The 22,932-nt window shown below is 41.2% G+C and overlaps 1 protein-coding gene across 1 annotated transcript; it reads right to left on the reverse strand.

Annotated features, from left to right (window-relative positions):
* Window positions 1-3,030: 3,030 nt before the first annotated feature.
* On the reverse strand, window positions 3,031-9,762 carry LOC134337181 (procathepsin L-like). Its single transcript, XM_063032011.1, has 6 exons — window positions 9,741-9,762; window positions 7,445-7,662; window positions 5,974-6,195; window positions 5,131-5,299; window positions 4,096-4,201; window positions 3,031-3,127 (listed from the first exon to the last, which is right to left on the reverse strand). The coding sequence occupies exons 1-6, from the start codon at window positions 9,760-9,762 to the stop codon at window positions 3,031-3,033; spliced, it is 834 nt and encodes a 277-aa protein (XP_062888081.1).
* Between the last annotated feature and the right edge of the window lie 13,170 nt (window positions 9,763-22,932).

Here is a 22,932-nt window from a genome sequence, read left to right on the forward strand (position 1 = left end):
TCCCTTGCTATATGGGCGTCACAACAGAGTAGTGATTGATTTACAGTGACAATGATCTCCAATCTGGGTTCAATTCCACTGTTGCCTGTAAGGAGTCTGTACTTTCTCTCCGTAGCCACTTGGGTTTCCACTGGGTGCTCTGGGTTTCTCCCACATTCCCAAAAATGTTAGTGAGTTGTAGGCACGATACATTGGCATTGGATGAGTGGCAACATTTGCGGGCTGCCCTGTACATTCCTCATAGATTGGATTTAATGCAAACAAAGCATTTCTCTGTGTGTTTTAATGGCTTGATTTACATGTGACAAATATAGCTAATCTCTCGTAGATTTAATTTCTCATGATGTAATTGATTCAAAGAGCTTTGTCAGGGAACTGGATTGTATAGTTTATTGGTATGCTGGAACTTTCTTTGATGCAGCACCAGTGTCAACTTGAGTCCCATCATACCTTGTTTAATATCAGAAGTCCAACAATAATAATAACTAGCTTTGTATCTAGAAACAATTGTAAAAACACGACTTGTGTTGTTGGTTCATATGGCCATGTTAAATTCAACACAGCTGACACATCTGTAATCACCTTATACAGAAAATACAAAAAAAATACAACACAGGAATAGGCCCTTCCTTCCATGATGTCAATATAAACTGCGCATCTGCCTGCACATGGCCTGTATCCGTCCATTCTCTACCTATTTATGTGTCTTTTTAAGTACCTTTCTAATGTTGCTATTGTATCTGCTTTCGTCACTTACCATGGTTTACAGATACCTGCTACTCTCTGTGTAAGAACTTACCTTGTAAATCTCATATAAACATTCCCCCCTCAGCTTTCAAAGCAATATCCTCTAATATTTGACAACTCCACCTCAGGATAAAGACTGACTCTGTACGTTATCTTTGTGTTTCTTAATTTTACATACATATATCAGATCTCCCCTCAGTCCTCAACACTCTGGAGAAAATAATCCAAATTTGTCCAATCTCTCCTTACACCCAATATTCTCTAATCCACACAAGAGCCTGGTGAAGTTCTTCTTCACCCTTCTTGGAGAGACTTAGAAGGTTATGGTCCAAATGCTGGCAAGAGGGACCCGCTTGGATGGACATCTTGTTCGCCATGAATCATGACTCAATCAGTCAATCAGCCTGTTTCCCTGCCGTATGAGCTCTACCTATGTAATTGATTCAAAATGTGTTATCTCCAAACTGATTGTATATTTTTTGGGTGTGCTGAAACACTCTTTGGTATGGCACCAGTGATATTTTGAGACCTATCAAAACATTGTATGACATGAAGAGTCCAAGTGCTGTGAAGAGCAGGACTATGGCCCAGGAGCTGGGCAGTGAGATGAATCTGGTTCATTTTGGCCTGTATGGGCACATTGGACCAAATGGTAAGTTTCTGAGCCATATTTTTTATGATTTATGTTAATCTGAGTAAGCATCTCCCATAATAGGCCAAGCAGCACCATCTTCTCCTCACCTTATCAGTATTCTATGGTTTCTTTCTCAAGTCCGACAGCCTTCCCTAGCTCTTATGATCATGCCCATCCCTCAGTTTTTCCTGGGTCTACTTAGATCTAGAGTATATGCATTCAACTACTCCAGCAGCAGACCAATTGCTAAAGTAGTTGGATGATTTAGTCTCTTGGACTTCAGACAGAAAAAATAATTATATTACTTCTGAAGAATGCTTGATTCAGTGATGTGAATGATCAGGCACCCAAGCCTTTTGCAATGGCTATTCAATTGCTGGCACATTTCAGTTAGTGTTCATTTAATTATTGAGCAGCAAACAGAAAGAGCTGTTACTTGATGTGATTTTAACCCAGTTTCTTTATTCTATCATTCCAAAGTGCTGAGAATTTTTTACAGGAATCTGGTTTGCTACTGATAGAGCACTCTGCAAACAAATATGTAAAAATTGACATAGATATACATGGACGTGGAGTTATACAGAAATAATCATTTAGACAAATCAATGGAAACATTCTAGGTTGGAAATCTTCCCATCTATCCTTTTACCATGGATTTGTGAATTCTGAGGATTGATGGTGCTGGCTGTGAAGAACATCGGAGTTGGGATCTCCTGAGAAGAAGCTTACTGGGCCTGGGGAGGTGTTAATGTTGGTGTCTTGTGTGGGCACGTGGCCAAGTGGTTAAGGCATTGGACTAGCTACCTGAAGGTCGTGAGTTCGAGCCCCAGCCGAGGGAACGTGTTGTGTCCTTGAGCAAGGCACTTAATCACACATTGCTCTGTGACGACACTGGTGCCAAGCTGTATGGGTCCTAATGCCCTTCCCTTGGACAACATTGGTGACGTGGAGAGGGGAGACTTGCAGCATGGGCAACTGCTGGTCTTCCATACAACCTTGCCCAGGCCTGCACCCTGGAGAGTGAAGACTTTCCAGGCGCAGATCCATGGTCTTGCAAGACTAACGGATGCCTTTTTTGAACACAAGAGTTGGGGAGATGAGGGAACCTGGGAAAGACTCCAGACAGTACTCATTGTTATTGATGGGATGGGAATAGATGGATTTATTGGCAAGTAGGGCAAAATTTGTGCCGAGGAGCTATTGAAGTGGGAAGAAGATTGGTCTTGAAGGAGACCGCTTATTAGGAAAAAGTTGGTTGGAGTAAACCAGGATATATGGTGGTTTCCTCCAACTCACATGAAAATCATTAGAACTCTTCTTTGTTCTCTTATTGCATCAGCTATCTCACTCGCTTACCCAATGTAGACAACAAAAATCAGATTCAATTAAAATTGTCTTTATTGATCACAAGAAGCTAACTGAAACATTCATTATTACATGAACAAAATAAATGAACAAGGGTTTGAAAAATAGGTAACATAACTATATATGCTGATCATCAGGGATTCACGTTCAACTAGCATCTAGAGTCAAATGAATCATCATCACAGAGATTTCAGAAAGGCTACAATAATGTTATTCACATCAATCAACTTCTAGATGGTCTATCCTCTAAAAATAATCATTCCTGCTATTGAAGTCTAAAATCTTCAGATTTCAGGATATGCAGCACAAAAGTTAATTTCACACATGCTGTTGCCTTTAATAATTCTCAGGTAACCATTCTCACCCCAGGATGTTCCCCAGCTATATAAAAAAATAAGAAAAATCGCAAATATCTGAGTCTACTCTACCCACATTGAAAGTGAAAACTCTACTTTTTTTTTGTTTATTTATGCCAAGCATGCATTTTCTTTTAATTTGCTTGGATGGACTTTAGCTGCAAATGCTGACAAAATGGCTAGGTCATTGAAATTTCGGGGATGTCAAGGTAATATGACATGGATAGTTCAATGCAACACCAGCTGATACTAAAAATATAAATTAATTCAGAAGATACTAGGAGTTTTCAGCAGAATACTGGAACTGAATTAATGCTTCATGTTGAGGACCTTTCATTAGAATAGTCTGAATTGAAATGTTAACTCCATTTCTCTCTCCGCAGATGCTACCTGACCCGTTGAGCATTTCCAGCATATTCTGTTTAATTTCATTTTTGTCCATAGATTAGTTGTAAGCCAATGAAAATCCATTCAACAGAAGCCAAAGATTGTTGCCCCTCGAAGGACAGGACAAAGGTTTCAGCTGCTTGGATAATGCAGTGAGCTCCCATGTCAGCTCAAGACAGGACAGAGTCTATTCAAGGGTGAAGCATTACCTGGCATTTGGCCAGAGATTGAACTGAAGTTGACCAGAGGCAGTCAGAGCACTAGATTTCACTTTATGATGAGCCAAAACAAGGCAAGATATTTCCATGTAAAGGAATGTTCATGTGAATGAAAAGATACCTGGTAGGTCAGGGATTTTGTCAGAGAGCTTTAAACAGCAAGAGGACAAGTAACATATTCCCTTATGTTGTAAACATTACTGTGGAAAAATAGATGGATTCTGATATGGTCCACAAAATTTCAACTCAGGTGAAGTCTCTGTACCTTAATCCACCCTTCACTGGGAATTCGAATCCCCAGCACTTGGTACCAGTATCATTCTCATAAAATATCCAGGATTTAAAAGTGTACCATCTTGACAGATGTTCACCCACAGTAGTTATTTACCTGTTTTTAACAATCCAGAAACTCTTTGGGTTCTGATCCACGTATCCCACCAAGAGAACGAAATGATCAATATGCTTTTTGTCACAGTTTACGTTGTCATAGATACCTGCAAAACAGTCAGAGTTATTGCTGATGTCAACGGTTCCGAAGTCATATCTCAAATCTTGTTCAAATAGATTGTGAACTCTGAGTACAATCATGTGTTGTTTTGTCCCAGAATCACTAATGTGGAGAAGTGTGAGGTTATGTGTTTCAATAGGAATGAAAAGGCTATTGTCATCTAACTGGAGTGAGACTGCGAATTACTGAAGTTCAAAGTGAGGTACATTTTTCAGTGCTTGAATCACAAAAAGTTAGCAGTCAGGGCCAACATCATTTCGAACAACAATGACCTTATTCTAGCATATAAGACACTAAAAGGGCTTGATAATGCAGACAGAGTCAGAGCATCTTACAGCAGGGAGAAACGCCTTTCAGCCCAACTCATTCAGCCCAAGCTAGTCCCATCTGCCCTGTCATTTAAAGCCAAGATTTGTAGAAATTTCCTCTCTCAGGTGGTAGTGAATATCTGGAATTCTCTGCCACATTTAAAATAGCCAAATATTTGAAAGATCGAGAACAGAGAGTTACGGGAAGCTGGCACAGCAGAATAGTTGAGGTCAGCATAGATCATCCTTGACATTACTGAATGGCGGGATATGCTTGGGGAGGTTGGTGGCCTTCTCCTGCTCCTATGTTCTTATTAAGAAGACAGAAACAGTCTTCTTGTAAAGAGAAAGCTGAAGGTTTGTGGTCAGAGCGGGCACCGTTCAATAAAGGATTGAAGGATTTCAATCAATGAAAGAGAGGCTGCAAAATAAAAGTGGTTAGTCGAGGAGAGAATGTAATTTGAGAAGGCAGTGGTATGATGACAGCAAATCCAGACTCTGAAAATATTTTACATCTCCATTCTTCTTCCTAGTCGTCTTCTGAAGAATAATTGGGGAATGAGATCTGAATGACAGTGAAGGAATATAAGGTTACAAGGTTCTTTACCTGACTTATAAAACCTCCAGCTACTATGTGAACAATGAACAAGTACAGATATTGGTCCAACGTCTGCAACCATTTGAACCAATTTTTTGTCTTTATTGTTCATAAACCTTCTGAATTTCTTAATTCTGATGACACTCTTATTGCTCTTGAATAAGCATTTATTATTTTTCTGTAATTAAAAGAAATAAATGCATTTTAACAAACTGATGAATAATAATTTCAATGAACTTAAAAATCCTTCACATTGTATTGGACAAAAACTTCCATTCTTTCATTGTCCAACCCTTGCTGATGACTTCTATTATTCCCACAGGATGCAGGCATAAAAATTCCCAAACTCCTCCTCCTAAACATCCACTTCTCCACTGATTTAGTGTAGCCCACCTACAAAATACACTGCAATTACTCACCTCAGCTACACTGGCACACCTACCAAATGCACAAGTCTACTGGTGAGAAGGAATATCAACACCCATAAGTTCTACTCCATGTTGTAACATACCTCTGTTCCTTCATTGTCATTTTCTAATTCCTAGAACTTCTTATCACCATCAGCAGGACTGCAGAGGATTAAGGAAAGAATAAACATCACTGAAAGATACTATAATTTAAACAGAACCACTTAATGAAAGTGATAATCAAGTGCTTGGCCCACTATGGGGATAAATGACATCCCAACTCCAAACTTTTAGAGTGGCTTCTGACTATGATTTCATATAAGATTAACTGACTTCTGAAAACACAAGTTGTTGAATGTTGTCATTAAACTGGAACGTCTCCAGAGATCGTTGCGTCAGCTGCGTTAAATTACATGAAGAGGAAACAGTTAGATATTGAATGTACCTTTGCTTTGTATGGGTATGATTTATGAGTCTGAATGCCGTGATCACGTATGCATTCAAAGGCATGATATGACAAGCAACCCCTGCAGCCATAATTCTTATTATTTGCAGAACAGTCAGTGATACTTTGTTCACTCAGTTCCATGTGTTGCTGCTTTATCTTAGCCAGTTGTCCTTCCAGAGCACCAACAGTACTAAATGCATAGCAGGAATTACAGCGGCCCTGAGGGAAAAGCAAGTAAGTTAGAGATTGTCAAAGTTTATTACTTGTATTGAATTATAATGGTGTGAATAGTAGGAACTGCTCCCATGAGGACAAGAAGCACCAAGGTTGTTCATCTAATTATTTAATTTCATACTCCTGCACTTTCCTATGAATTGATTCATTTTTAGTTGCTTAAAAACAATGCATTGCACAATGACAAAGCAAAAGCCCTGGTCCACCATACCAACTGTTGCAAACAGAATTCCAGCCCTCAGAAGCCGCTCTCAGGGCTTGAGAACAAGAAAAGTGTAAGGTGACGACGGTGACAGAGGAAAACACGTGGGTAGTACGTTCCTCTTATGACTTCCTGCAGTTTCTCAAGATCATCAATGTGGCAAAACAGTGCAATCCACATTATCCTTCTGGTCTAGGAGAACCCAGACTCCAAATCCATTTGCTTTTATTTGTTCAAAAAAACATCATTTGCAGGGGACCATTTATTGTCCTTCCCTATCACGGATGCTCATCCTTCTCAGTGAGAAGATAAGAGATAACTACCAGGAAAAATATACAGGCCAGGCAGCTGAGGGAGACGGGTCTCTTCCACTTCAAGCAATTCAGGGGCAAGATTCTTTTTTAATTCCAGATTATTCATTATTAGCAATTTAACTGTGCCTGAGATGCCTTTTGTGTGATGGTGGTAATTGAACGTGTCCAAACATCATTCATCCAGACCTCTGGATTGCAAATCAAGCACCTTATTCCCACTATAACTATACCCCTCGACCTCCACTCTCTTTTCCTATCTTATCCGTCTCCTACCATATTTCAAGACCACTGCAGCATGGTTTTTTCCTGTAGGTAATTCTATGATTTAAAACTCTAAAATTCCCCATCAATCAGCTCTGATTATATTGTGTCTGAAGTTCCTTCAATACCTTCAGATAACCACAAAGTTAGATCTGAATGTGGAGATTAAGAGGTTCCAAAGGTCATGGAGTTATAAAACTGAAATTTGGTAGCTAACATGAAAATATACTTCAATGCAATTTGGAGTAACACTTTTCACCTAATTGTACTATAATCACCTCATTGCCAGTATCTTCTCAAACAAGAATGTACTCAAAGAAGAAGTTTTAATGCCAGTCTGTTTTTAAGGGTAAAGCACAACTTCTTCAATAAATCACCTGTGCCTACTAAAAATCCTCAGAGACAAAATATTTAACATGAATCATTCTATAGCCCCTACTGACTCCGACAAACTAACCTTTCTGCGTAATTTAATGGAGCAAACCTTGTGAAAAGGCAAAGGTACGTGACCCTTTACAGTTGTGACCCATTTTTTACTACGCCAGTCTACTTTTGAGGGCAAAGCATCAACTTCTTTAACTTCATCCTGTTCTTCTTGTCCAACATCAAATAATACCTCATTGGTGTAATTTGCCAATTTGTACAACCTCAGGTTACTGAACAACTGAACCAACTCTATGGATGTCCAGAAGGAATTATTATTACAAGATTATTTCCACAAAGTATAAAAAGGCAAGATCTATTTGTTTCTGCAAAACTCATTCATATTGGTCCAATAATCTCATAATTCACAAAAGAAAATTGTACATAACAGAACAATGATATTTCTTCTTAGATGAACAATGGATAAAAATTCTGAAAAAAGGGCAAAATCTATCAAAGGAAATAATCGAATTTTTGGCTTCTACTCTCATAAGGAAGAAATTGGCAAGATATTCAATGCCAGTAAGACAAAGATATAAATAGTAGGTGAAATTTTAATAATTATCTTCAAATTATAAGGTTGAACCAGCTACAAAAACTAAACCAGAAGAATATAAAGACAAAACATACAAAATGCTGGAAGAACTCTGCAGGTCAGGCAGCATCTGTGGAAAGGAATGATAGGTGAAGCCAGGTGTGGGAGAATATAGGTGGGTGAGGAAGATATCATTTGCCAACATTGCACCCATTTCCCTCTCCCTACTTTCTTAATTTTGCTTCTTTCCCCCTTCCTTTCCAGTCATGATGAAATGTCTTGGCCCAAGACATCAACTGTTTATTCCTTTCCACAGATGCTGCCTGACCTGCTGATTTCCTCCAGCATTTTGTGTGTGTGTTAAAGCAGAAATATAGCAAGAGATATTACCAAGAAACATTAACTATTCTCCAAATACATTCCCAGAAAGCAAGATGAAAGAAAGAATAGCGGAGGTATTGACTTATCTTAAATATGGCACAAAAACAAGTGAACAAAATCCAGAAAATAACTTACATCAAAGCAAGAAATCTGAATATCGGTTATAAACATTACTTGCCAGATCACCAAACTAATTCATTTCCATTTTATAGGAGGCATTTCCTTGACTATACGGAATATTGTGAGCTTGGATCTTCTCCAGGTTTTCCAGCCACACTGCTTGCCTTGCCTGATCTTCTTCCTGCACAAGGTATGTTTAGATAGGGCTAATGTACAATCTCGGGAGAAAGCGAAGTCTGACATAGCAGTATTTCAGTGGAGTAAAGGAAATTAGTGGTTGAGAGAGGAGGTGGCCTAAGTAAATTGGAAGGAACTGCTGGCGGGGATGACAGCAGAGCAGTAATAGCTTGAGTTTCTGGGGAAAACTGAGGAAGGTGCAGGACAGATGAATTACAAAAACAAAGAAATACTCAAATGGCAAATAGTATGACTGTGGCTGACAAGGGAAGTCAAATTTAATGTAAAAGCAAAAGAGAGGGCATACAACGAAGCAAAAATTAGCGGGAAGATAGAGGATTGGAAAGCTTTTAAAAACCTACAGAGAGCAACTATAAGAATCATTAGGAGGGAAAAGATGAAATATGAAAGTAAGCTAGCAAACAATATCAAAGTGGATAGTAAAAGCTTTTTCAAGTATGTAAAAAATAAAAGAGAGATTAGAATGGATATAGGATTGCTGGAAACTGAGATCGGAAAAATTTTAATGGGGGACAAGGAGGTGGCAGATGAACTAGATGAGCATTTTTGCATCATCTGCACTGTGGAAGCTACTAGCAATGTGCCAGATGTTGTAGTGTGTGAAGGAAGAGAAGTGAATGCAGTTACTATTACAAGGGAGAAGGTGCTCCAAAAGGGTACACAAGTCACCGGGACCAGGTGAACTACACCCTAGGGTTCTGAAAAAGGTAGTGTTAGAAACTCTGGAGGCATTAGCAATGATCTTTCAAAAATCATTGGATACTGGCATGGTGTCAGAGGACTGGAGAATTGCAAATGTCACTCCACTCTTTAAGAAAGGAGGCAGGCAGCAGAAAGGAAATTATAGATTAGTTAGCCTGACCTCAGTGGTTGGGAAGATGTTGGAATCAATTGTTGAGCATGAAGTTATGGAGTACTTGGTGACACAGGACAAGACAGGACAAAGTCAACATGGTTTCCTGAAGGGAAAATCTTACTTGGCGAACCTGTTGGAATTATTTGAGGAGATAACAAGTAGGATAGATGATGCAGTGGATGTTGTATATTTAGATTTTCAGAAGGCCTTTGACAAGGTGTCACACCTGAGGCTGCTTACCAAGTTTGTGTTTGTCCATCATCGTTGATGAGGACCTTGACACCATTATGATGGTGTCGAGACTAGCGCGTGATTTGGATTTAAGTGAGGGAGAGCTGCGCAGCGTCTGCCTCACTCTCTCTTCCCAGTTCCCATCTGGATCCAGTGGCAAAACAGAGTCGAGACGGCTGGAGATTAAGAACCGATGGTATTACAGGAAAGTTGCTAACATGATTCAAGCATTGGCTGATGGGTAGACGGCAGTGAGTGACAACAAAAAGATCCTAGACTGTTTGGCTTCCAGTGACTATTGGTGTTCCACAGGAGTCAGTGTGAGGACTGCTTCTTTTTATGATGGAAAAGGTAGCTTTGTTACCAAGTTTGCAGATGATATGAAAATTGGTGGAGGGGCAGGTAGTGTTGAGGAAACAGGTTGGCTGCAGAAGAACTTAGACAGATTGGGAGAATGGACAAAAATGTGGCAAATGAAATACAATGTAGGAAGATGTATAGTCATGCACTTTGGTAGTAGAAATAAATGTGCAGACTATTTTCTAAACAGGGAGAAAATCCAAAAATCTGAGACGCAAAGGGACTTGGGAACCCTTGTGCAGAACACCCTAAAGGTTAACTTGCAGGTTGAATCAGTGGCGAGGAAAGCAAATGCAATGTTAGCATTCATTTCAAGAGGGCTTGAGTACAAGAGCAGGGATATAATACTGAGGCTTTCCAAGGCACTGGTGATGCCTCACCTTGAGTATTGTGAACAGTTTTGGGCTCCTCTTCTAAGAAAAGATGCGCTGGCATTGGAGAGGGTCCAGAGGCGGTTCACAAGGAGAATTCCGGGAATGAAATGGTTGTCACACGAGGAATGTTTGATGACTCTGGGTCTATACTCGCTGGAATATAGAAGGATGAGGGGGGATCTCATTGAAACCTTTCGAATGTTGAAAGGCCTAGATAGAGTAGATGTGGAAAGGATGTTTCCCATGCTGGGGGAGTCTAGTACAAGAGGGCACAGCCTCAAAATAGAGTGGCATCATTTAAAACAGAGATGTGGAGAAATTTCTTTGCCAGAGCGTGGTGAATTTGTGGAATTTGTTGACACAGACAGCTGTAGAGGCCAGGTCATTGGGTGTATTTAAAGCGGAGATTGATAGCTTTTTGATTGGACATGGAGTCAAAGGTTATGGGGAGAAGGCCGGGGAATGGGGTTGAGGAGGGGGAAAAAAGGATCAGCCATGATTGAATGGCAGAGGAGATTCTATGGGCTAAGTGCCCTAATTCTGCTCCTCTGTCTTATGGTCTTATGGTCTGAATAACACCTAATGCCTTACTTTATTAACTGGCTTCATAAACTGGGAAGTGAACTCAGCTTTATGACTATTTCTTTCCTTAAGAACATTATATTAAACACATAATTCTCATAGCTTCAAAAAAGCTAAAAGCAAGTGGATGCACAAATATCACATAAAAATGGCTGGTGATATTCAAATTTGCCATTCACTGGCTAACTTGGAGATCTCTCCAGTCCTTTAGGCATCAGCAGGTTAGATGGTGGGGGTCTCTGATGCATCTCCAGGTCTCTCCAGACTCATTCCTTGATGACCTATCAGGACTGGCTACTTTGCTGACCTGACTATATTTTTTTGTCTTACAAATTTGATTGTATAAGTGGCAAATTGCCACCATTGCTTGGTGTTAAATATCAAAAATGCTGTGGAGATGTTATTCTTCAAATGGTGAAGCTGGATTTCGTCACATCCGACTGAAGAACATTAGCTGACAATGGGCATGTAGAATAGACAGAACTCCCAAACTACCCCAAAAACAATGCAATAACATCTCAGTACTTCAGTAGAATATCAGCCTGTATCTTTTACTATACTAGAGTAGATCTTCCCATAGCTCCGCTTCCAGATTTCCCATTCCTCATTTATGATTGGATTGGCCAAGGCCTTCGATATAACAGCCAGGACACACGTCACAAAGAGAGAAAGCTCCATGGAAAAATGTTAACGTATAAAATGACTGAGCTAGAAGAAACGTAATAAGATTTAAGTGAAGCAATGAGGTAAGTGTATAATTGCACCTCTCTTTCCCTGTTTCAGTGATTCCTTTTGTGTGAGCTTGCCATGGCCTCTTCTCCATTTAAGCACTTCAACTAAACAAGTGATTGTTACCATTCAGGTGTAAGACGTGGTCAGTTCCCTCAGCCTCCCAGTTCCTGCCTTCCTGTCGAGCAGAGGCTGGATAGCCATGAGCTGCTATTCTGATCAGGGACAGCAATCGGTTGGGTAGACACGGGCTAGCTGAAATCACAGCTTAAGAAGATAAAAGAGCCATCTATTCCTTCTGCAGGAAAGTAAGAAACAAGATTTATACTTCTTGATTCAAATAATAGGAAGGAAAGTTTGTCACTGATTATTATTAATTAATTTGTGGAGAAACACAGTTGATGAGACTTCTACTGAACTTATCTTCAAAATAACTGAACTTAGAAAGTAAAATCATTAATTCTATTGTAATAAACACCACATATTATTCATGTCGTTCCAACATTATCTGCTTAAGTGAAGGTACAAAGCCATTCATTTTCTATTAATTCATCTGGTCCATTATCTAAACCTCATTGATTTCCATATTTCCTTTTGACATAAGAGGAGGCTGTTCAGCCCATCAAGTTTATGCCAGCTCATAAAGCAATCCCATTCCCTTACTAACTCTCCTATTCACAGATCACCCTACAACACTGCCATTTCCATCAATTCCACTCCACAACCCCCCCCCCCCCAAAGATTCTACCACTCACAAAATTTACAGTGACCTATTAATCTATGTACATGCACTACTCCAGCCTGTGGAAGAAAACAGGAGCACAAGGAGGAAATCTACATGGTTACAGGGAGGATGTGCAAACTCCACATACATGGTACTGGAGGTCAGGATCGAACTTGGGTCTCTGGAGCTGTGAGGCAGCAGCTCTACTAACTGAGCCACTGTGCCACTCCTTTAGTTTCCTATCGCACAAACCAATAAATTACATGACACAATTTTATGGTACAACCTTTCTACCCAGAAAGATTTTCATTGCTCTGTTAAATCACTAAGGTTACTTCAGTTATCATTTTGGTTATTTCATTTGATCAAGTGTAGATTACATTATCGTCAGACCATTCACAAGAATACAATAGATTAAAGAGACTATATGCTTCTCACCTTACACTCTTTCTTCAGCCACTCAGCCTTCTTGAGTCTCACTTGTGCTCTGCTGGAGATTTGTCTGGGGTTTATATACCCTTAGAAGTTACAAAATAAACTAGTTCTCTCCCAAAGTCCATCAGGCTCCCCATTATATTTGTTTCTTTTCAGACAAGATAATTTAACACCTGTTTTGAGTCTTCAATCATCAAAAGCCTAGAGTTAGCCAATTGAGACAAGAATATTATGCATAACGTAAGTATCTACTCTTAAATGATTTTGTACCTAAATTGTGATTGTTCGATGGCTTCGCCATGGAAAATCTCATTTCGTTTTGTGAATGAATTGCCTAAGCATTTTGGTCAAGGTACTCCCATGCTCCAGGACCGTTACCATGACCACAATCCATTTGAATGGTAACCTGGGAGTGTGAACGATGACAGGGCCCTACAGTCTCAAGAATTTAAAATAATGAGAGGTGATCTCATTGAAGTGTGCAGTTATCTTAAAGGATTTAGCAGAGTACTTGCTGATCTGATGTTTCCCTTTGCTGAGGTAGGCAAAACCAAGGCTGTTAGTCTCAAGATAAGCGGTTAGCCACATAGGACAGATTTGAGAATATTTTGTGTTCCGACACAAAGGATAGAAAACAATTGAAATTAGGGCTGTGGTGTTTCAGTCACTCAAGACAGAAAATATATGTTTAAATATTAAGAAAATCAAGGGATATAAGAACATTAGAACATAAGAAATAGAAGCAGGAGTGGATTGTCTGGCCTGCCGAGTCTGCTCCACCATTCAATAAGATCATGGTTGATCTGCCTATGGACTCAACTCCATCTATCCACCTTTTCCCTATTACCCTTAATTTGTCTGCTATACAAAAATCTAACTCTGTCTTAAATATATTTAATGAGGTAGCCACGACTGCTTCTCTGGGCAGAGATTCCACAGATTCATTACTCTCTGGGAAAAGCAGTTTCTTCTCATCTCCATCCTAAATCTAATCCCCCAAATCCTGAGACTATGTTCCCTAGTTCTAGTTTCACTTAATACAGGAAGTAACGTTCCTGCCTCTGTCTTATCTATCCTTCCATAATTTTATATGATTCTATAAAATCCTCTCTCATTCTTCTCAGTTCCAGTGCGTATACTCCCGGGGACTCAATTGCTCCTCATAGTAGGGAGACCTGAACTTTACAGAACCACCGGTACCCTGTCCAATTGCAGCATAACCTCCCTGCTCTTTAATTCAATTTGTCTAGCAATGAAGGTGAATATTCCATGTCCCTTCTTGATAACCTGTTGTATCTTTATACTTCATACTATATATATATATATAGTATAAAGTATATGTAGTATATATAGTACCACAGACTACCGGTCAACCTGAACGCTTTGCAATTTGCCCACCGGAGCAACAGGTCAACGGCAGATGCCATCTCTCTAGCCCTACATTCCTCCTTAGAACACCTGGAGAATAAAGACACATACGTAAGGCTCCTTTTCATTGACTACAGCTCTGCCTTTAATACCATCATTCCAAATAAACTGATTCCTAAGCTCCGGAATCTGGGCCTTAGCACTCAGATCTGCAGCTGGATCTTCAACTTCCTCACAGACAGGACCCAGGCTGTAAAAATAGGGGACAAGCTCTTCTCTACAATCACTCTGAGCACCGGTGCCCCACAAGGCTGTGCACTCAGCCCCCTGCTGTACTCACTGTACACACATGATTGTGCAGCCAAGTTTCCATCAAACTCAATATATAATTTTGCTGATGACACAACAATTGTAGGCCGTATCTCGGGCAATAATGAGTTTGAGTACAGAGAGGAAATTAAGAACTTGGTGGCATGGTGCAAAGACAATAACCTATCCCTCAACGTCAGAAAGACGAAGGAATTGGTTGTTGACTTCAGAAGGAGTAGCGGACCGCACAACCCAATTTACATCGGTGGTGCGCAAGTGAAACAGGTCAAAAGCTTTAAATTCCTCGGGGTCAATATCACAAATGACCTGACTTGGTCCAACCAAGCAGAGTCCACTGCCAAGAAGGCCCAACAGCGCCTTCACTTCCTGAGAAAACTAAAGAAATTTGGCCTGTCCCCTAAAACCCTCACTAATTTTTAGATGCACCGTAGAAAGCATTCTTCTAGGGTGCATCACAACCTGGTATGGAAGTTGTCCTGTCCAAGACCGAAAGAAGCTGCAGAAGTTCATGAACGTGGCGCAGCACATCACACAAACCAACCTTCCATCCGTGGACTCACTTTACACCGCACGCTGTCGGAGCGGTGCTGCCAGGGTAATCAGGGACACGACCCACCCAGCCAACAAGCTTTTCATCCCTCTTCCCTCCGGGAGAAGCTCAGGAGCTTGAAGACTCATACGGCCAGATTTGGGAACAGCTTCTTTCCAACTGCGATAAGACTGCTTAAAGGATCCTGACCCGGATCTGGGTTGTAAAACCCTCCAAATATCCGGACCTGCATCTTGTTTTTTTTGCACTACCTTACTTTGCATTTTTATATTTTCTATTTATGATCTATAATTTAAATTTTTAATATTTACTATCGATTTGTAATCCAGGGAGCGGGAAGTGCAGAATCAAATATCACTATGATGATTGCACGTTCTAGTATCAATTGTTTGGCGACAATAAAGTGTAAGTATATATCTGCAAGCCAACATTTTGCAGTTCATGCACACACAGTCCCAATTCCCTCTGCACAGCAGTGTGATCCTTTTATTTCAATTCCTTAATTTATTTCCTTTGTTATCTACATCTAGCTCTCCCTGCTTTTACTGCCCTTGTTTTTAATTGGAAAATACTTTTGTTGAGCATGGTGAAAAATCTTTTCCACTGTTCCTCAACTGTCCCACCAGTCTACACTAACCAGCTCCTCCCTCATCCCATTGTAGTCTCCCTTATTTAGCCATAAATCAATGGTTTTAGATCAAACTATTGCACTCTCCATTGGTATGAGAAATTCAAACATACTGTGATCACTCTTTCCAAGAGGATCGCTGACTACAAGGTTGTTAATTTTACCTCACTCATTGCACAAGACCAGATAGCGTTTTGCTTGAGCGTTTGGACAGCAAAGCAGTGCTGAGTGACAAAACAAGTCATAACATATTGAATGAGAAAGTATGCAAAAGAGAAGGAACAACTTCCTCTTGCATCTATTTCTTATGTTCCTATATATTTTCTAAGCACCTCTGCAGCAGAACTGCCAATTATTGCATTCCAGTACAGTGTACTATAGAAATTCATTACAATTCTGTTGCTTCAGATCTTTTGTAATAAGTTTCTCATTTCACTAAATATGATCTTCATATGGGCTGTATGGGGTGTCAGGGAGGGGTAGCACCTCTGGTGGGGGAACATGTCATGCCTTTTTCAAGGCGGTTAGCCCACCTTTGGTCCCCACCTGGCACTCAGCTCTCTCCTGTGGCTCCCCGTAGCTGTTTGCATGTGACAGCAGCCACACCCTGGGCAACGGCTTCAACAAGCCGGCTAAACCAGGTGAGGGTAGCCAACGGGTCTCAAACCCTCGGTGAGATAGGGAGTTGTCTATCCCAGCATGTGAAGACAGACTCCGGCGGATTGAGCAGACGAGACCAATGGAAGGTCCAACAGTCAAGAAGGCAGTCTCTGCAAGCATTGTGGAACATGTAGAGCACGACAAGACACGGAAGACGTCCTGGTCATCCACTGCACCTAGTCCCATCTCCAGCCGTCTCGACTCTGTCCTGCCACTGGATCCAGATGGGAATTGGGCAGAGAGTGAGGCTGATTCTCCCTCACTTAAATCCAAATCTCGCGCTAGTCTCGACACCATCATAATGGTGTCAAGGTCCTCATCAACATCGACAATGGGCGAACACAAATATGATCTTCATAAGTTCATTAGCGTGCATTGGGGAACAGAAAGCTTTTAGTTATAGTTGTGTAGACTCTTCACAGCTGAAGTATGTAAGAGAATGAAGGCATTTTTCAAACTGATATCAGGTTTGTATCCTTGTGGTTTAGTCAAAAAGTCTTCATTGTCAATCCTTACAAGAACAGATACCAAACCAAAGAGCGACAAGTAAGCAAGTGTGAAGATCACTCAGACTGCCACTGTCAATTAGACCCAGTGGTGCATGACGGGCAGGAGTCTCATGGGTCTCAGGAAGTTCTGATTTAGCTTATCTTATTGTGCATTATGTAATTCTCCCATCCAAATGAGTTTCTCAGCAATATCGCCCAGAATTTATTACTTTTTACAGGTGTCAGTGTCTCTGTGGAACATCTATCATCCATATTCTCTCACAATGACAGCATTCTGAAAGTGCAATCTGGTTACTTATTGAGAGGAAGGATTGGTCTGAGTGTCCCAAAATCCTTAAAACCCCCACAAGAGCATGGATATCCAGAACATTGATGATATTAATATAACTTACATAACAAACATATACTGTACTGTAGACACCAGTGATAGATTTTGGGAGGCTTCTGCTGTTGCTGCAGTGGAGATCTCAATACCAGGCACAGTTTGATATATTGCTGCTTGCTGGAAAGGAAGGGATCTAAACTCCATGCAAATCCCTATGGGAGATTAAAACTCTCTCCATTTCACCTTTCATTCTAAATCTATGACTTCTAGTTCTAGTCTCACCCACTCGCAGCATAAAGTCGACATGTACTTACTCTATCTATACTCCTCACAGTTCTGTATACCTCTATAAGATACCCTTTCATTCTCCTGCGCTCTGGGGATAAAGGCCTAACCTGCTCAACCTTTCCTTATAACTCCGATCCTCAAGTCTCAGCAACGTCCTTGTCAACTTTCTCTGCATTCTTTCCAGCTTATTGTAAACACAAAATAATCTGCAGATGCTGGGGCCAAGCAACACTCACAACACGCTGGAGGAACTCAGCAGGTCGGGCAGCATCCGTGGAAATGTTTCCACAGATGCAGCCTGACCTGCTGGGTTCCTCCAGCGTGTTGTAGGTGTTGCTTTCCAGCTTATCGATATCCCTCTTGTACATTTGTGACCATAACTGTATACAACAGCATATTACTATGATGGAAGCACTGTCTGCCATGGATGCAACAGAAACTGACATGAGATCAAGAAGTTGCAAGACAAAAAAAAGTAGAGCCGTTTAGGGGCACACCATTTAGAGCTGCTGCTTCAGTTCTCAAGGGGGATGGTTTCACTCTTGAACAGGGTGGTTCCTGTGTGGAGATTTCACGCTCTCTCCTTAAACACTCCATGGTCCAAGTGTTCTGCTTTCGAAAAGATCAGTCAAGTGAACTGGCAATTCTAATTTGCCTCTTGGTGTAGGTACATGGCAAAAAAGAATTGAAGGGGAGTTGGTGGGAATGTGTGAGAGAGAATAAGTTTCAGAGGTATAGGGAAATAAGGAAGTGAGATTGGGACTACAGGTTTTGGGATTGCTTCCCTTGGGGAACTGGCATGGACCCAAAGGCCTCTTTCATAACTGTAAGTATTTTACTGTATATTTGCACAATATTACCATAAATCTTTTTTTGAACTATGTGCTTACAAAAGCGAATATAATTAACAGCAGGTTGTGATTTCTGCTCCATGTTAAAACATCCATTGCTAAACCAATTACACCAGATAATACAGATTTTCAAACAGGATTGACAGTAAAAGAACGTTTCTGTGAATTCTGACATAGCAAATAATGGGAAAATTTTGAGTCATTATTTCGTGAATATTTCTTCAATCTCGGGCTCAGGAAGCATGCAAATCAATGCATATTCTGCCTGAGATTAGATTGTCTTCTCCTTATCCTCTGTAAAATGTCTACAATTAAATATTTCTGCCCCATGAGCTAATCTTTTAACAAGCATTCAGCTCATTTGGATAATTTCTGCAATCCATGTTTTCATGAAATTATCCTGCTTCCTATGCAGGTGAAGTCACTCACTTTAACAATTATAGTTAATTGTTCATCATTTAGCCTGATTTACCATTACTGACAGTGTGAAAACGGAGCTAGTCTTAGACCGATGCAGCAGAGAAGTATTGGTTCCTTTCAAGAATAAATGAGAGGGTCAGAGATATGATCATCTCAATAAATTCATCCAGATTTCAATATAAAACGTGAACTAACATAAGTAATTCTTTAATGGCAAACCAATTAGCAAAAAGTATAATACATTATAAATGAAGAATTGGAAATAATTACAAAGGACAATATGTTACTTGATTTGAGATAGAAATCTAGGTTTTCAAAGACACTCGAACTTTAAGGAAGCCTATGGTAATCTGAGATGCAGTCAGGTTAAATTGGATGTCGCTGAAGCGATGGATGTCAAAGAACACTGGACCTTGCCATCTTTTGGGCTGAATGATGTTGGCTGTAGCCAGCATTTCCAAATGCAGCCCAAACTTTTGCTGCCCAGGTTTATGCTGTAAGCCCATGACTTGCTGATTGACCAATGCCAGTGTACCAGTTACTCCTGTCAGTCATTGGACTCTGGTTGGGTACAATGATAGACCCCAGTCGTACTGGGATTTCCCAGAATTGTTCAGAGAAACCTCTGAATATCAGCCATATTAAATGCCCCTCCCTAGGGTGTTCTGGCCAGTGGATAGACATTTAGCAGGATAAGGCCAAAGCAACACCACTGCTGAGGCTACGTAACATCTTGCTGGATGTCTCTCTCCATTTTCTCATCCATTTATTAAAAAAATCATAAAGAAAAGGTGTCCGTGTGCAACACCACTAGTCACTGGCCTCCATGCAGAATACACTCCATCTTCTGCCACCCTCTGCCTCCTGTGGGCAAGCCAGTTTTGAATCAACCCGACCAAGTTTCCATGGATCTATATTTCATGACTTTCTAGATGAGCCTACCATGAGGAATGTCATAAAAGGCATTAATAAAATCCATATACATCGCATCTACCACTCTACCTTCATCAATTTGTTTTGTTACCGCCATAAAATACTCATCAAGCACAACTTGCCCCTCACAAGGCCATGTTGACTATCTCTAAAGAGACAATGGTTCTCCAAATGCTTGTGAATGGTGTCCTTAAGAATCTTCTTCAATAGTTTGCCCATCACTGATGTAAGAGCCGTAATTCCCAAGATTGCCCCTATTACCATTCTTCAAGGTACATCTACAGTAGCATGCATGAGGCCTCCATCTGTCTGGGTTGACCATGGATATTGCATGGAAGATATTACGGAAGAAATGTGGCAAATGTTTAGGAGATATTTGTGTGGAATTCTGCATAGGTACGTTCCAATGAGAAAGGGAAGTTATGGTAGGGTACAGGAACCGTGGGTACAAACCGTGGTAATAAATCTAGTCAAGAAGAAAAGAAAAGCTTCCAAAAGGTTCAGAGAGCTAGGTAATGTTAGATATCTAGAAGATTATAGGGCTAGCAAGAAGGAGTTTAGGAATGAAATTAGGAGAGCCAGAAGGCCTTGGTGGACAGGATTAAGAAAAACCGCAAGGCATTCTACAAGTATGTGAAGAGCAAGAGGATAAGACATGAAAGAATAGGACCTGTCAAGTGTGACAGTGGAAAAGTGTGCATGGAACTGGAGGAAATAGCAGAGGTACTTAATGAATACTTTACTTCAGTATTCACTATGGAAAAGGATCTTGGTGATTGTAGTATTGACTTGCAGTGGACTGAAAAGCTTGAGCATGTACATATTAAGAAAGAGGATGTGCTGGAACTTTTGGAAAGCATCAAGTTGGATAAGTCATCCGGAGCAGATGAGATGTACCCCAGACTACTGCGGGAGGCAAGTGAGGAGATTGCTAAGCCTCTGGTGATCATCTTTGCATCATTAATTGGGATGGGAGAGGTTCCAGAGGATTGGAGGGATGCGGATGTTGTTCCTTTATTCAAGAAAGGTAGTAGAGAAGCCCAGGAAATTATAGACCAGTGAGTCTTACTTCAGTGCTTGTTAAATTGATGGAGAAGATCCTGAGAGGCAGGATTTATTAACATTTGGAGAGGTATAATATGATTAGGAACAGTCAGCAAGGCTTTGTCAAAGGCAGGTCGTACCTTACGAGCCTGATTGAATTTTCTGAGGATGTGACTAAATACATTGATGAAAGAAGAGCAGTAGATGTTGCGTATATGGATTTCAGCAAGGCATTTGACAAGGTAACCCAAGCAAGGCTTGTTGAGAAAGTAAAGAGGCATGGTATCCAAGGGGACAGTGCTTTATGGATCCAGAACTGGCTTCCAGAAGGCAAAGTGTGGTTATAGACGGGTCATATTCTGAATGGAGGTTGGTGACCAGTGGTGTGCTTCAGAGATCTGTACTGGGACCCTTACTCTTCGTGATTCTTATAAATGACCTGGATGAGGAAGTGGAGGGATGGGTTAGTAATTTTGCTGATGACACAAAGGTTGGAGGTGTTGTGGATAGTGTAGAGGGCTGTCAGGGGTTGCAGCGGGACATCGATAGGATGCAAAAGTGGGCTGAAAATGGCAGATGGAGTTCAACCCAGATAAGTGTGAAGCGGTTCATTTTGGTAAGTCGAATATGATGGCAGAAAATAGTATTAATGGTAAGACTCTTGGCAGTGTGGAGGATCAGAGGGATCTTGGGGTCCAAATCCATAGGACACTCAAAGCAGCTGCGCAAGTTGACGCTGTGGTTAAGAAGGCATACGGTGTATTGGCCTTCATCAATCGTGGAATTGAATTTAGGAGCTGAGTGGTAATGTTGCAGCTATATAGGACCATGATCAGACCCCACTTGGAGTACTGTGCACATTTCTGGTTGCCTCACTACAGGAAGGATGTGGAACCAATAGAAAGGGTGCAGAGGAGATTTACAAGGATGTTGCCTGGATTGGGGAGCATGCCTCATGAAAGCAGGTTGAGTAAACTCGGCCTTTTCTCCTTGGAGCGACAGAGGATGAGAGTTGACCTGATAGAGGTGTATAAGATGATGAGAGGTATTGATTGTCTGGATAGTCAGAGGCTTTTTCCCAGGGCTGAAATGGTTGCCACAAGAGGACACAGGTTTAAGGTGCTGGGGAGTAGGTACAGAGGAGATGCCAGGGGTAAGTTTTTACTCAGAGAATGGTGAGTGTGTGGAATGGGCTGCCGGCAACGGTGGTGGAGGCGGATACAATAGGGTCCTTTCAGAGACTTTTAGATTGCTACATGGAGCTTAGAAAAATAGAGGGCTATAGGTAAGCCTAGTAATTTCTAAGGTAGGGTCATGTTCGGCACAACTTTGTGGGCCGAAGGGCCTGTATTGTGCTGTAGGTTTACTATGTTTCTATGTTTCTATCCTAGTTGTCTAGATATGCAAGCCAGGGCACTTAGACATGGAGAGCAAGTTGTTGCCCATACAGTAAGCTCCTCCTCTCCTCACATCTGACAAGCCCAAAGGGACAGCAGAGGCTGATACAGTTTGGCACCAGCAGCATCACACGAGTTGCCAGTCAGTGTTGAACTCAATGTAGGACTGCCTAAGGGACTCCAGCTCCAGAGTTTTCCCTTGGGTTTACTCCCAAAGCCTTCCCCATGAGTGGGTATAGCCACAAGGCAGCAGAGGTTCGAGATCAGAGTGTAGAGCTGCCAACCATGGCCAATGAGCCCCATCTGCCCGAAGTGACCGGTCTTAAGGCACCTGTAACCCGCCTTTGCCTCTTCTGTCAGTAGAAATGGTTCCACCGGGTTTAGTAGCTAAGCCACTTGTGAAGGCCTGGAGCTAGACTTGGATGTCAGAGGCTATTTCAGGCGGACGTCATTGGGGGCACTTAGTACATAGTGGGAACTTGTCCCCATTACCAGCCCCTGGCTATAACAACCCTAATGAACCAACATCTATAGTTAGGGTTGCCAACTGTCCTGTATTAGCCCGGACATCCCGTATATTGGGCTAAATTGGTTTGTCCCATACGGGACTGCCCTTGTCCCGTATTTCCCCCGCTAAGGTAGAGCGTTCCTATGAAACCTTTCTTGCCAAGATGGTATAAAGCGAAGAAGCAAT

This window comes from Mobula hypostoma, chromosome 24 (assembly GCF_963921235.1).
Source record: "Mobula hypostoma chromosome 24, sMobHyp1.1, whole genome shotgun sequence".
Classification (NCBI taxonomy): domain Eukaryota; kingdom Metazoa; phylum Chordata; class Chondrichthyes; order Myliobatiformes; family Myliobatidae; genus Mobula; species Mobula hypostoma.

Bases quoted from the DNA above. Each gene is read 5' to 3' on its own strand.
- LOC134337181 (XM_063032011.1), bottom strand. From the start codon at position 9,762: ATGATGGACAAACACAAACTTG. The intron at 5,300-5,973 runs GTACATTCAATA...TTTTAATTACAG, and splicing joins CATACCCATACAAAGCAAAG to AAAAATAATAAATGCTTATT. The intron at 3,128-4,095 runs GTAAATAACTAC...TTTTTTATATAG, and splicing joins TTCTGGATTGTTAAAAACAG to CTGGGGAACATCCTGGGGTG.